Here is a 15,792-nt window from a genome sequence, read left to right as displayed (position 1 = left end):
AAATATCCTCCTCATAGTAACCCAATGTGGAGTGCTGGGAAAAATAAAACCAGACTGAATTCTACATTGTCTTACCATATCCTTGTTTACAAAGCCCAGGCCACTCTTCATGCATGATGCCATTGAAACAAAAGAAGGCTCTGATGCTATAGCTCAGTGACTTGGAGAACCTTGTGATAACAAATTAGTGCATCTAGAAGCTCACAGAAGATGTTAGTGTGTGGAGCTTTCCATGTCTCCAATAATAAACCACCACACGGTAGAAAGAGAACTTATTTTAGCAGACAAACAAGCTTTGGGGTCAAAGATCCCACATAATCCCCAAAATGCTAGACATTAGATTTTTAATCATATTATGATCTAACATATATAAATTTATGACACTTGAAAATTGGAGTTGTCAATATTCTTAGAGGTGCACCCCACAGCAAAAATCAATGTATCTGGTTCATTACAAGGAAAATATCATTATAAGACCAAACATTTAATAAGGAATTATTTCTGGTTTTCTCTACACAAAGAAAGGTACCAAAATGCCAGCCATAGCATGCAAACACTAAGGTTATATTTTATGCATTATCGACTATGTTTTTTTCACATGTGTAAACTCAGAACTGATGGTACAAGGCACACCCAAAAATATATTGTTAGCCTAAACTCCGAAATTAGTGATACAGTATATATTCACTAAAATAAAACCAGGAGCAGAGCACATGCCTAATACTGTAACTTGAAAATTAGAATCTGAATAACCTGAATTAATGAGTGGCAATTTTCTTTGCAGTTTACAGAAAGAAAACCAACAAAATAAAACAGTAAAGAACAACAACTATAAACCACATATAGAAATAATCGTAGTCTGGCTTTGCAGACCAGAACATTCTAATGAGCTATTTAATAAAAGAGTGAATATTCCCACATAGCATGCATGCTAGTAGGTGACCTAGACATTATGTGTTGGAAACAGCAAAACAGACAAGGATAAAAACTTTATATAAAACAGACTAAATGCTAGAACCCCAAGGGACTCTCTCTAAGCATGAGATCTAGCTTATTTACTGGCATCTCTGAAAGCAGAATTTATAGGTCTCCTCATCAAAACCAATCAATTTACTTCTGTCCAACTTTAATAGGCACATCAGTGCAAACCTCCAGACAAGCACATCTTATAAACTGTAAAACACTTTGCTCTTTGGAAATGAAAGAAAAACCCAAAGTGGCATCAACAGCAAAAAACACAATCAAATACATAAATCATCCAATCAGAAACCTAAAGAATTAAAAGAAAACCTCAATGTAGGAAAAGTATAAAAATGGAGAACAAGCCCCCCAAATCAAAGAAAAAACTAACCAGCTGAGTTGGGAGTTGAGGGTGAGTTAGCTTGGCTTCCATGAGCTGACACATTGGTAGCAGTGACAGCCGTTTTGGCAGCATAAATATTGGCTTCCTCTTGAAATTTACCTATGTTCTTCTTGTACCGGATTCGCTTATTTCCAAACCAGTTTGATACCTAGAGCAGTTTAAGAGAAGATAAGAAAGTTAACATTTCATCCTTCACAAACATCTCAGAAGAAAGGGAGAGCTTATGAGAGGGTTTGAAGAGGTCGGCTAATTGGTCTTCTATTTCTGATTTCTCAACATCAATTAAAAGATTTGAGGTAAGAGCTTTGAAAAGAGCAACTATATAAAACGAGATTCTCCTCAGTGTAACACAACTTAGCAAAACCACTGTGACAAAAATTTTTGTCAATGTGGAGGAGCTGCTCATTTAAACCAGTCTCTTTTTAGTTTGGGGCAAGCATTTCAAATTTGCTTACCTCACAAATATATGACACTAAACTAAACACAACATTTCAGAAGAAATGCCTGTTACTTATCAATACTAAAGCTGACTTTGGCCAATCAAAATACAAAGCCTTTAAATATCCATATAAATCTATATCAACCTATGGGTGCTTTCACTGATGGGTTAATTTCAAATTTTTATAAGTTAAATAACTAATATGAACTAGATTCTTAGCTGCATTGTACTACAGACCTTAGGATCAATATGATTCAATCCACTAGATTTCACTAAGTATTTTGTGCAAAGCTTGGTGATATCTACATAAGGGAAAAGTGAAGCATACAACTGATTATTCCTTGAATTCCAGGTTTTAAACGTTAAATCCAATACACATAATAAACCTAATTTTCTTTCATTTGTTACTTTATTTCTTTCACGTGGCTCACAGCAGCTGTCTTGGCTTGATTCTGTACTCCTATTCCCTTTATATCAAAACCTCTGCCAGACACAAGTGGAGACATAGTGAAATTCAAGTTTTAGTCTCATAATTCCTGCCTTAGGAAGGAAAGTTTTATATCTCATATTCCAGATGTGATTTTAAACTAAAATGTTGTAGTTTTTATATAATTATAAAACAAATTATGAATTTGGTGAGGGAAGAAGAAGTTGATAACCCATGTACCACAGCTTACATATAATTTATATTTATACCCAACAACGGCAGATAAAGAAAATTCTTGTAAAACCACAGTTATTTTTTAAATGCATTAGTAAAATTAAAAAATCTTATAAGGCTAGCCCTCATAGACCTATACAGCTTATACTACAGCAGAAATGCCAAGCCTTTGTTATAAAAATCAAACCATACCATTGCAATATTAGTAAATGACAGAAAAAAATCAGTAAGAAAATGCTTTATTTATTGCAAATTCTGGTGCCTACAGAAAGAGTTAAACTCGGAAGAGGAAAGGCACTTCTGGGTACATGTAATTTCTAACTAATTTCACTCCCAAACTCATGTTTTTCTCGATATAACTTTTCACTATTCCTATGAATCAATCATAATTATGGTTGCTTTTTGACTTCTAAGTGAAATGGGGGAGAGGAAAAGAGGCAAAGAGATTCTTCTGAGGTAACTGGATGAACTGGAAGAAAGAGGGAAAAGAGGAAAGTACTTTGGGAGGACTTCTGAGGAAGAAAGGAAATGTCTGACGTCTAATTAAATCAGCTGCATGAGAGAAAAATGAGAAGGAAGAGGGTGGAGAAGGGACATGTTGTGGGAATGATTCCCATCTAAATGAGAAGAATAGAACTGGTAGGGAGGATGCTAGGTCAGTTCAGGCATTTCCTACATTGTCCACTAGGTGATATCATATGCCCTGGACAATGTATAGAACCAGTGTTTTCATTAATCAACCCACTGTTCAACAGTCATGGGCTAAGGGTCTACTATGTGCTAGGCACTAGGGATACACAGATGACAAACACAGTCTGAGACAGGTAATACAGAAGGAATCATAGATCCTCTGGGGAGAGTTTGATTCACGTTTTGAATATGTTTTTATTTATTAATTTTTTATAATTTTATTTATTTATTTTTCCCCCAAAGCCCCAGTAGATAGTTGTATGTCATAGCTGCACATCCTTCTAGTTGTTGTATGTGGGACTCGGCCTCAGCATGGCCAGAGAAGCAGTGCGTCGGTGCGCGCCCGGGATGCGAACCCGGGCCGCCAGAAGCGGAGCGCGCGCACTCAACCACTAAGCCACGAGGCCGGCCCTTGAATATGTTTTTAAAGTTTGCAAAGCCTGTGGGCAGAGCCATGATGAAGTCCAGTGAGAAGTAAAATATGAATTTGATGTCCAGGAGAGAAGTCTTATCTGGATAATCAAATAGAGGTATACTTGCAACTGTAGGCATGGAGGAGATCACTCAGATGAAGTGCGTAAAACAGTGCCTTTCAGAGTCAAGTGTGAGTGGAGAGCTTGTTAAAACTCTCTAGCCTCCTCCTTGTCCCTCCTCAGAGATTCTGACTCAGGACTGGGGTGAAACCCAAGAATTTACACTTCTAACAAGCTCCCAGGTGCTGCTGATGCTGCCTTCTGTGGATCATATTCCAAGCAGCGCTAGCATAGAGGAAGGGCTGTTTAGGGATCAAAGGAGAGGATGGCCAATAGATGGATTTCAGATGGATTTTGGTATATGAGCATATTTTTGTTTTGGATCATGGAAGGAATCAATAGTAAGTAGATTTCAAAAGCATCTGTGACTTTAAAAAAAATGGTTCAGAAATATGAGCTGGGGCAAGAATAGATTAGAGCTAAAGAGAGAACAATATTTCTAGGGTAGACAGTAGAGAACAATATTTATAAGAACAATATTTTTAGAGACATTAGATCCTCTAAGAAGACTCAGTGAAAGTGGCCCAAGAGGAAGGAGGAAACTCCAGAGAAAACAGTGTCAAGGAAGCCAAGGTGGGATAATTTCATGACGGAGGGGTGATTGTTAACCAAAAAAAAAAAAAAAAAAAAAAAAAAGACAAGAAAGGCACAGTTCAAAAGGCACCTTCTAGATTGGGGAACTAAAGGGAGATTTAATAAATCACGTGATCCAATGAACCATGATTGGTTGATAGGGCAACTAAGGCCCAGAAAGAAAGACTGAGTTCCCTAAAATCCCACAGTTGACTTTCGGCAAAAACAAGCATCTAGCCAAATGCTCTTTCTACAATTTCATATCATATTGTATCCCATTGGGACTTGTTTGGCAAGGATGGCACAGCTTGGCTACTGTTGTAGGGGAATGATGTGATGGTGAAGGAAGAATGTCATGGCCTTGGGGTGGGCGGAGCAAAGGGAAAGTGATATAGTATATAAGTAATCATTTTAATGGACAAACTGTTTGCACCTTGAGTTTCCACACTGAAGGAAGTGAAGGTTGCTGGAACAGGCCAGGATTCCATCTTTTATCTAGATATAATACAGACTAGCTGCTGAAGAATTCATTCTATCTTCAACAGAGATTTGGAATACTGAATCCCAGAATTTGAATTCAGACAATATAGTGATTTAATTCTACTTCAGAAGCAGAAGATTTCATGACCGACATTCACTGATTGTGAGTTAGTGACGTGCGTCAGACCTGGAACCATTCCTAAACATGCAGCAAATATCAAAAAACATCAATTCTCTTTTCTTGTGGATAAGAAGTCTAGATTTGAAGAAGAATTGTTAGAGATCTAGACAAAACTAGGCCACCTGAGTTTGACCATTGATTTTTCTGCTTTCCCAGCGTTGTTAAGACTGGAAATGACCTTCCACTGGGTCAAAGCACCTAAGGAAGGTCTGAGTTGAAAAGCAGTTGATTCTTTCTGCCTTATCTGAAAGGATGTTTCCAAGGCTGCTGCAAAAGCACCATAGCTTATTGGGGAGGCCCTGGCAATCTCTTCATTGCAAATACCCTGTGTGGAGTTCTATATTCTGACGAGACCTAATTCTGCTGAGCTAAACACAGGTTGATGGAATCAGTACCCCGTGGGGAGTAACAGAAGCCAGGATTCAATTCAAGGAAGTACAGATCCTCAGTTTACACAAAACAGCATCTACTTTGTTTGGAAAATGTTAAATGATGTTTCTCACTAGAGTAGGCCTCTTCTCCTCCACTTCACCCTCCTTTTATGGAAATACCAGGACATTTGGTTCTCTTGCATGGGACATAATTCTAAGGGAAACTTTCTCAGATAGATTTCAGATCCATCACCACTAGTCTAGAGACCAGTGGTGGTATTTGAGGTTCAGAATGAATAAGTTTAGATGGATCCTTTGAGTGGACAAAATGAATGTACGTACGTATAAATATTGCCTACTTTTATACTTCACATCAATGTTGAAGACTCCAGGTCTATAAAATTTTTGTCATGTATCTTTCCACATCAACAGGCACCTGTTATGGTTATTGCTCCTTGAGGGAATGGGGCACTCAGTGACATTTTGTGCAACCATTCCAACGCTATCACAGTGACATGTTAAAATTCCTACACTCCATCAGTTACAGAGCGAGCACATCAAGAGAAGACGTTTGAGTCCCTTTCATTTACAAGTTCCATTCACTGACTCTTACAAGTTCCTGGGTTGGGCAAAAAATGGGCTAAGGAACTGACCATGTTTAAGAAAAATACATGAGAAATGCAGAGAGCTTTCCAAGTACCTGTAAGAATCTTCACCCATTTGAAGCAATGGAGGGCTCAGTGGGAAGAACCCTATCTCTGTTTCTACACTGTAGTCTCCTTAGTCTTCTTCTACTTCTGCTGGTCCCTCTCAAGTTTTTCCAGGTAACTACCTGGAAACTCTCTTATTTATACACACTATGTGCTTATCTTGCCATTTTAGGGCATTAGCTGATACAACTTGCAAGGCATGAAAGTTGAGTAAAACAAGACCTCCAAGACCCTGCCATGTGGCTCTGCCACAGCCAGGCTACAGGCTGAGCCTTTTCAGGGCTCCTTACCTGGGACACTGTGATGCCACACTTCTTGGCTAACTCCTCTTTGGCTTCCTCACTGGGGTAAGGGTTGCTGAGATGGGAATAGAAATATTCATTCAGGATTTCCGTTGCTTGCTTGTTGAAATTCCGTCTCTTCCGCCTTCATATAGAGAAAGGAAACAATGACAACAAAAAAAGTTCACACCAAATACATATAAAAATGGAGAGAAGAGGATCTATTTCGGGGAGAGGACAAATTTTTGAGTGAAAAGTGAATTAGGAGAGATTTGCACAAAGGGACTGGATGCTGAAACCATCACTAAAAGCACTTGTTAAATGCTTCATTGTGCACTGTAGGGACACTGACCAGAAGAACAGCCACAAGCATTTATCCAGAGTGGTGAGGAGCATGAAGTTTCAAAATTCAACCATCTTGGTTTTGAACCCTGGACCCACTGAATACCAGCTGGGTGATTTGGGATGCCTCTCTAAATCTCAGTGTCTTCACATGAAAGTCAAGAGAGTCATACTGACCTCACAGGGTGAGAGTAAGGGAAAAATGAGGCCATTCATAGAAAGCACTTGGGACAGTGCCTGGTACATGGGAAATGCTAGGACACGGTGGTGATTCTTCCTACCAGATTCCAGGCATTGGACCTTACCCCTCGTAGCAATCAATTCAAATCATTCATTTTTTACAACTACTGAGGTAGATATGGTTATTCCCAGTTACCAGTGAAGAACTGAAGAACTTAGCTGGTATGTTAGAGAGCCAAGATATTAATTCATGTCTGCCTAACGAAAAACCCAGCCTCTTTCTTCTATACAAATTGCCTCCTAGCAATTACACAGAGACTCCGTCGCCCTAAGTTAAAAATTTAAGTTATCATTTTCTCTCTATTCTATGCCCATGTAAGTGCATGCAACATTTTTAAAAGACATCTAGGGAAGAGGGCATGGAACGGACTGAAATGACACCCCTGACTGCTTGATCCCCCTCAATAGGCGAGAAGCACCACTTCTTAAGCAAAGACAGCTGCCAAATGGTAAAACAAAAGCCCACAGAAATCTTTCTATGATACAGGTTGCTGAAAGGAAGAAAACCACTTTTTGAATAAAAGCAGTTTTTTCTGCCTTTAAAAAAAAGTGCTAATTGAACTAATTTAAATTGAGAATGACTTTACTGCCTCCTCACAGCTAAGGCCTGTGGGTAGCTAGGGAGATGCTTAGGGAGGTCAGGCTCACTGCAGATGCTGGCTGGCCCTCCTTGAGATGGTGGGGTCTCCATCTTTAAATTAGATCTATTATCACTTTTGTCTTTCTTGCTTTTATCAAAAGCTTTTCCTGGGGGCCAGCCTCGTGGCTTAGCGGTTAAGTGTGCGCAGTCTGCTACTGGCGGCCTGGGTTCGGATCCCGGGCGCACACCAACGCACTGTTTGTTGGGCCATGCTGTGGCGACGTCCCACACAAGAGCAACTAGAAGGATGTGCAACTATGATATACAACTATCTACTGGGGATTTGGGGAGAAAAAGGAGGAAGATTGGCAATAGATGTTAGCTCAGAGCTGGTCTTCCTCAGCAAAAAGGAGGATTGGCATAGATGTTAGTTCACGGCTGATCTTCTTCACAAAAAAAAAAAAAAAAAGATTTTTGTTACAGAAAAGATTTCCAGAACATCCCTGGTTATGCCAGGACATAGAATTTCCCAATTTAGCCAACAGAAAGCACTGATCGCCTTGCTAGACAGGAAATTCAGCTAATGTTGTATTTTCAGGTTCCCACTTGGATTAATTAACACAATAAAGTGCCTGATTTTACCGGATGAACACCATCTGTCCATAGGTATTAACCACATCTGTCCAGATTACGCCAAGCCCAAGTCACTCTCCCAAGCCATGCTGAGTTTCTGGGTCACCCAGCATCAGAAATTGGGCAGATTGGATTAAAAAGCTTAACTAAAAAATAAGCATGTGTTAAAAGCTCTTGCATGATGGGAATTTGAGGAAGATAGCCAAGTGGATAACCCAGTCTCCAGGCTAGTCTTTAGATAACCTCCAGCTTCTTCTTTGCCTAAAGAAGACAGTTGTGTCAGGCCTGTGGAAGTGGACCCTGAAGGCTCCCCTAATTGGGAGAGCCTCGGTTCGTTCATTCAGTTGTTTGCATTAGCATTACAGTGTGTTTTTTGGGACTCTTCCAATTGAGCTCAAAGGAAGCCTCTCTGGAATGAGCTGGTGGTATGGGGATGGTGCAGACAGCTGTTCCCGGCTCTCTTCTCGTTGTGATGTGAAATCTTCCCTAGGTGGTCTCATCTACACTGATGGACTCACTTATCACCTCTTTTAGTGGCTGTCTCAGTCTAGGGCCTTTGAAATCCCAGGATCAGGATTTTTCAGAATTTCAAGTAACCTAGTGAAAATAACACGCTTCTAACATAAGGTTATTTTTGAGCTAAGACTCCTGGTTTGTTGCATTGGCTTGAAGTGTTATCAGCTCAGCGAGTTAACATCTGAGATTTGAAGCCAATCAAAAGCTTTGATAGTCAGGTATCTAGGTTTTTAATTTAAGAAATGGGAAAGTTGATGAAATATTACTAGATAAATGCATCATTTTAGGGACAAAATCTTCGGAATCAGAGTGATTCAAGAGTGAGAAGTGTAGGCTCCGTGGACACATGTTGCTAACTGCCAAATGTGTTGTCCCCTGCCCTAGTGCCTCTCCTAAAAGCCACTGTCCACTTACCACTGCATATTCCAGGCACTTCAAACTCTGTTTCCAAAGCTAGTATCACATTTCGCCCAAACCAGTTCCACTTTCTTTGTTACCCACGTTATAACGACATCACTACAGACACAGTTCATTGTATTTGCTAATTTCTTTGTTCATTCATTCGTTCATTCGTTCATTCATTCAAATATTTTAGTACCTAGCAGGTGCCAGAACCTGAGAGTGATTCTCAATTCCTCTTCATCTCTTACCTTCACCAGAGGATTGGCTCCAAAGCAAGTCTTGTCAGTTCTATGCTTTCAAATCCATGTCTTTTGTTCCATCCTTATTGTCACTGCTATTTTTGAAATGGGTTTAGATGAGCCACTGTGTGGCATATGACGGTCTGGCTAATGCTATCCAATAGCACTTTCTGCAATGAGGGAAACGTTCTCTCTCTGCCATCCAATATAGTAGCCATTAGCAACATGTCGCCATTGAGTACTTGAAATGCAGCTAGTGTAACTAGAGAGGTAAATTTTTTATTTTATTTATTTTTATTTTATTTTAATTAATTTGAATTTAAAATCAACTAGCCACGTACTAGACAGTGCAACTCTAGACCAATGCTTTCCAGAAAGAGTGCCCAAGCAGCCCTCCTGCAAGGAGAGCGTGAATTCACAGCCCTGGGGTACACCATCAAAAGCACGAAACGTCTTTAAAACCTGCTGCTTTAGTCTATTCCATAACATACCAACGTTTATCTTTTTTTATTTGTTTGTTTTTTTGTGAGGAAGATTGGCCTTGAGCTAACATCTGCTAATCCTCCTCTTTTTTTGCTGAGGGAGACTGGCCCTGGGCTAACATCCATGCCCATCTTCCTCTACTTTATACGGGACGCCACCACAGCATGGGCTGACAAGCGTTGCGTCGGCGCACGCCCAGGATCCAAACCGTCAAACCCCGGGCCGCCGCAGTGGAGCGGGCGCACTTAACCGCTTGTGCCATCGGGCCAGCCCCAACCAACATTTTATCTTAAAATTAGAAGATTTTCTCCCAGATATTTGAATAAAATCGGGAAGGTAGTTCATACTTATTCTGTATTCCCCCAGTTTGAGAAGCACAGGCCTCAACAGTGGTCTGCTACCTCGTCTCTCTCCAATTCAGCTCATCTTCAAGAGAATCACTAGAGTAATTCCTCCAAACCATGGATCTGATCATGTCACTAATAATAATAATAAAATTAAATAATTATGTTTATAATAATATATAATATAATGATCCTTATTATTATTATAGCTGAATTATTGTGTGAATACCATGTTCCAAGCACTATACTAAATTTTTTTTTCATATTATCTTATTTATTCCTGGGTGTAGGATTATCTCCATTTTACAGACATGAAAACGGAGCCTTAGGACAAGCCACTTACCCAGGGCCACAAAGGTAATCAGGGTTATAGCCAGAATTTGAATCCAAGCAGTGTAATTGGAGAATATACGTTGTAAATTATTACATTTCCTCCTTAAACAGCTCTGAGGGTTTCTTCCACTTAATAGGGCAAATTCACAGTCTTCATGGGTACAGTTAAGGTTTTTTAGTGATCTATCCTATCCCTAGTGCCTCATTTCCTCCCAATCCTACACATGCTCTGCATAATTCCATCTAGCCACATCATATGCTTCTCCATTCCCCAAAGACACTCGTGGCTTTCATGCTCCCGTGCCTCCTCATACCACCCTGTGTATTTCTCTCCCACAGCATTTGCCACAAGTTTACACATGTCTCCCCAACTAAACAGCAAATTCCTCAAGGACAGGAGCCATGTTTCACTCATATTTGAAACTCTACTGCCTAACACATAGTAAGCATTCAAGTAAGTAATGCTTGTTGAAGTCAAATTATGTTGTTTTACTTTGCTCATGTTATTCCCTCTATGCAGCAGACATTGTGCTCCTCTGAGATTCAGTACTGTCTGCCCTCTCCCTGATTCTCTCCCCCCACCAGGCGGAGTTGGCAGATGCACTTCACGTGTTCACGTGCAGTTTTATGTTTAGTAAAAGTGTCTGTTTGTCCCATGAGATTATGAGCTCCTTCAAGGTGGGACCCACATTTATATGTATATTTTTTCATATTTGTTATTCTATGGCTAACATAGCATTTGGCAGAGAGTAAGAACTCAATTAGATAAACAAATAAATCTAAATGCATTGCCAGTTTGACCAGACCTTACTGCATGTCCTTTCCTCTTTCTTGCTATCTTCCTCTTTGCTAATTCATTTTACGTAGTCCCCTCTATCAGGATGAAGTGCAGAGGTGGACTTCTAACCATCTGTTTATGTTCTCATTGTTATCTCCGGCAAAATGTTACCAAAAAAGAGTTTAAATTATTGCTTGAAAATCATTAAGAGGGTTTATAAGTTCTCTCTCTTTCAACTAAGAAAAACGTATTTATAGTCCTGACAATAACCTTACCAAGTTTCCAGCACAATGCTTGGTACATAGCATGACATGATAAATGTTGAATGAATGAATGGAATTTTTATGCTAAACTTTCTGGCACAGTTAAGTCAATCTAAGGAAGAGAAAAAGGATATGACTCGAGTGGGACAAAATCCAGGCAAGTGCTTGGTTGAGGAGTGTGGAAGGTAGAATCCTAAGAAGGCCTGTAAATTCCACCCCTGGTGTACACGCCCTCTCTTTGAGTGTGGGTGGGACTGTGAAAATGACAGGACATCATTCCTGTGAATAGGTTACAAATCTGTTGAGTTAATGAAAAGGGAGATTAGGTTAAAGCCTTAAAATGGCAAGATTCTCCCACTGGCCTCCAGAAAGAAAGCAAGCAGCCAAATTATGGGCTGCCTATGAAGGGGGAGGCTTCCAGGAGCTGGGGACCTCAGTCCTAAAACACAAGGAACTGACTTCTGCCCACAACTGGAATGAGCTTGAAAGAGGACCCTGAGCTTCACCCCTGGATGACAGCTTTACGAGACTAGAGCAGAGGATCCAGCCAAGGTGGGCCCAGACTCCTGAACAACAGAAATTATGAGATAACTTTGTACTGTTTTAAGCTGCCAAATTTGTGGTCATCTGCAAAGAAAACTAATACAAGGAATGTTACATGACAAAGCAGTAACTTTCAATTCTACACACCTATTACATTACAAAGACTAATCCTGTTCCTAAAAGAAGTCCCCCTGGTGTTTTATTTGCCTGCCATGAAATCTTTTATTGATGAAGCCCTGCCTATCAGATGCACAGTTTAGAGCAGCATGTGCATATCAGCAATGAGGATGTCTTTCTTACTAAGATTTGTTTACCTAACACTCCCAATTATAGCACTGGAAGTAAGGACATTAACTACCCCAATCAGGCAGTCCAGGCAAACATTTATTTGTGAGCTGGAAAAACCATTTGCTCAGTCTTGGGCTGGCATTTGGGGTTATATTCTTTCACCGATACTAAATATACCCTCAGATTAAATGCTAATAACAATGACAATGGGTTAGTTGTTTTTGTTTTGAACCTTGGCTCACAGGCAATGATTCAAAGGTTGCAACCAAAGCAAGAAAGAAACCTGCTCTTAAGGTGATTGTCCTTCTGGTGCCAACTGGAACAATCTAGGCAAAGGCTGGTGGAAGTGAAAGGAACTGTGTACAAAGCTCGTCTAGTTTTGCGTCTTTTAGAGTCTGACCTTCAAGTGGGCACAGTAGAATTACTGCAAGAAGAAATCCGACAAGACAATGATCCTGTTCCTCCTTTCTCCCCAATTTCTTTCTTGAAAAGAACCCGGTCTGGGCCCAACTTTTCCTTTTTTTCAATATCTGCCAACATAAACACCAACTCCAGCATTTTAAGTAGGGGGGTTACCATGGGGATGTAAGCAGTACATGCAGAGTGGCGGCGGCTGCAGCACAGGGGAAGGACCCAGACAGGGGCCACTAGTCACTTGCACTTCACACCATGTGGAACAGCCTGATTGAAAGCAGCCAGAATGGCAGCAGGCCACGGGGTCCTGCTTCAGGGTGACTTTGCCCTCCCCTGCTCATCACCATGCCCAGCTGGGAAAAGCTATCTTCATTTTCACTTTCTCTTGACTTACTCTATGGAATTCGATTGGCCCAGAGATACATTTTGCTAGCTGGCATTCTCAATTCTTACTCCATGCAACCCAGAACACAGTGAATAAAAGGGAGTTTAGGAAATCCCAGCGAGTTTTAAAGAGGTCTGGGGACTGTAAAGACCACAATTGGGAAAGAGAGATAGATACAGGTAAGAGAGCTGAATAACACATGATTTCAAGGGTAAAAAAATTCAAAAAGATGAAATCTGCATTCATAGAAGATGGCTAATTTAAGATGAACTGTAGGTCACAAAGGATACCCACCATCTGAAAACATATATGCTAGATCAATTACCAACATACCGTCCTAGAATAGATAAAAGATATGATTATCACCATGATCTTACAGGCTGAATAACAGAGCTAAAGAAATCAAAGGGATTTGCATAAATCCATTGGTCTAGAGAGCAGGAGGACCAGAACAACTGATTACTTGTTCTCCGTGTCTCAGTTGTTGTCCTAAAGAACCTTTCTCTCCATGGTTTCTTCAACTGAATTCTTTGAACTCACAAGTAAGGTCACAAGCAGCAATGCCAGAAAGAAAACATCAAACCTTGATTGAAAATTTGGCCCATCTCAGACCAGCCCCTTGCCCCTCTGTGCCCAAAGGACCATGTCTTATTCATCTTTGTACTCCTGAAACCTAGCCCAAGGGTGGCACATGGTAATCTACTTGTGAATATTTGTTGCATTGAACTGAGTGCACTCTCCGCCTATATATAGTGTGGAAAAGATCTCAGCTCTCAATCTGAACTGTCTTTCTCGGAGAAAGTGTGTCACTGCAGTGTGCTAGTAAGACCACTACAGGCCCACAGTTACAACATGTGCCAATGAAAGAGGTACCTAGTAATATGAAAACAGAAAGTCCTGCCTTTTCTGTCACTGTAGCTAAGTCATCCCTGCTACGCACTCAGAGTGAGTAGTAGTGAAAATAAAAATCACCCCCTCCAATCATGCATTTTCCTGGAGCTGTATAAAACCAATGGCTTATCCAGTCTCGCAGCCCTCCTTTACCTGACCTACAAACCTTTCTCAGGCTACCATCTGGCTCAGCCTTTAACATGGTGAAAATGGAGCCTTGAGCGGGGGCCAGCCGTGGATTCCAACCCTGTATGAGGGATTCTCCCAGAGGACAGCACAGCCCTGTTGGTGACTCACCGCGCATCCAGAAACCGGGAACGCAGGATCATGACGGCCTCACACGTGCTCTGCTTGAGCTGCATCTGGATGGAGCTGAACTTGCGGTGGATGATACTGACCATCCGCTCGATCTCCTTCGGGGAGATGGGCCTGGTCCGGCTTTGCTCTCGCAGGAGATTCATCACGTGGGTGGTGAACTCGTTGCATGCCTGGAATGGCAAGACAGTAAACACCCAGTATGTTGAGGGTCCAAGCCTCAGCACACGTCAGGTCCTTTACATAAATCCATGTGGGCTTTTCTAGAGACTTGTGCAAGTAAGGAAAACTGGGCTAGTTTGTGGTATTTTGTTAAATCAGAAGGATAAAATAAATGACTGCCTGGAAATCCCTTTCAGAGCATTTGATTCCAACTTTTGGCCATGATGTAGATTTTTTTTTTTATGGGAAAAGAAAATTCTTCAACAAATTTTTTCTTAATCATTTTTGTTCATGATTTTTACTACTGTGAAAGATGAGAACATGAATCCTGCTATAAAACACTTCACAACCCTTCACCCCAATGTTAACAGCCAAAGAGAGTTTGGGGTCAAATGTAGCATGAACTTCTGCCTTTCTCATTATCTCTAATATAGTTAGAGCTTCCAAATATTCAATTCTGGGATGCATAAACAGCCAAAAGTGTGGAATCATGGAATTTAAAGCTTTGGTAACTCTTCCGGGAGATTTCTCACCAATCTATTTCTACCTCTAGTTTTATTATAAGAACTCTCTCCTACGCTAGCTTTCTGAAGATCCATATGTCTAGGACAAAGGGAATCTGTCCTCAGAGGCCTTATAGAAATAGCATCAAAACGTGACTTCGAGGATTCAGGAGCTCTCCCTGCAGAAAGGAAAACTCTGAGGCTACAGACCAACATACCATCAGCTCTGGAAGTAAAGTTGGAGGTCATTTTTTCCACCTCCTTACTTTACAGTTGGGAAAACTGTGGCCCAGAGAAAGGAAGGGACTTTTCCAAAGCCACACAGCAAAAAAGCATCAGCTGAGGCAGGCCCTCAACAGTTCATATTCCAGGCCAGGGGCTTCTGTCCCTTCCTAGAGCCTGAACTTACTCCTCTGAATACCACTGCCCTTTCTTTTAGTTACTATTACTTATCATCTGTAGTCTGACTTTCTTAGCTAAGCATTCAATAAAATAACTATGCATAGGTTCACTCACAGCACTGTCATAAAACTGTATTAGATTTGTAAAGAAAAAGGGAAGATGATGCTTTGAGAGTTAAAGGACCAAGGTCTCAAAGGTCTTCAGTTTAATATTAACAGAAACACTCATTAATGATAACATTGCAGTGCCATTATTTTTACAGCACAAAGCCCTTCATATGTGTCAATAATGCAGTACCAATAACACATTTACTGTTCATTTCTCTAAGAAATCCTTCGAGGTTGGTCAGCCAAAAAGATACACAGGTAGATGCATTCACCGGGCTGTGTCTACACTGCAGACTGGGAGGCCTGGTTTTTTACCCTGCCTCTACGAGTATTTGGGCAACACTTTT

General features: G+C 40.7%; 1 protein-coding gene across 6 annotated transcripts in view; it reads right to left on the bottom strand.

Moving 5' to 3' along the window:
* PBX1 (PBX homeobox 1) overlaps window positions 1–15,792 on the bottom strand; it is a 273,601-nt gene that overhangs the window by 33,713 nt on the left and 224,096 nt on the right. For all 6 annotated transcript variants that reach the window (XM_058539717.1, XM_058539713.1, XM_058539714.1 and 3 more), the window contains 3 exons: window positions 14,254–14,444; window positions 6,292–6,427; window positions 1,352–1,511 (listed from right to left, as the gene is read on the bottom strand). In XM_058539717.1, the coding sequence (XP_058395700.1) occupies window positions 1,352–1,511; window positions 6,292–6,427; window positions 14,254–14,444 (487 nt within the window). The remainder of the gene's footprint in view (window positions 1–1,351; window positions 1,512–6,291; window positions 6,428–14,253; window positions 14,445–15,792) is intronic.

The sequence above is a fragment of the Diceros bicornis genome, chromosome 4 (genome assembly GCF_020826845.1).
Source record: "Diceros bicornis minor isolate mBicDic1 chromosome 4, mDicBic1.mat.cur, whole genome shotgun sequence".
In the NCBI taxonomy this organism is placed as follows: domain Eukaryota; kingdom Metazoa; phylum Chordata; class Mammalia; order Perissodactyla; family Rhinocerotidae; genus Diceros; species Diceros bicornis.
Note: the sequence above shows the minus strand (reverse complement) of the source record. Positions and strands in the feature narration are given on the sequence as shown.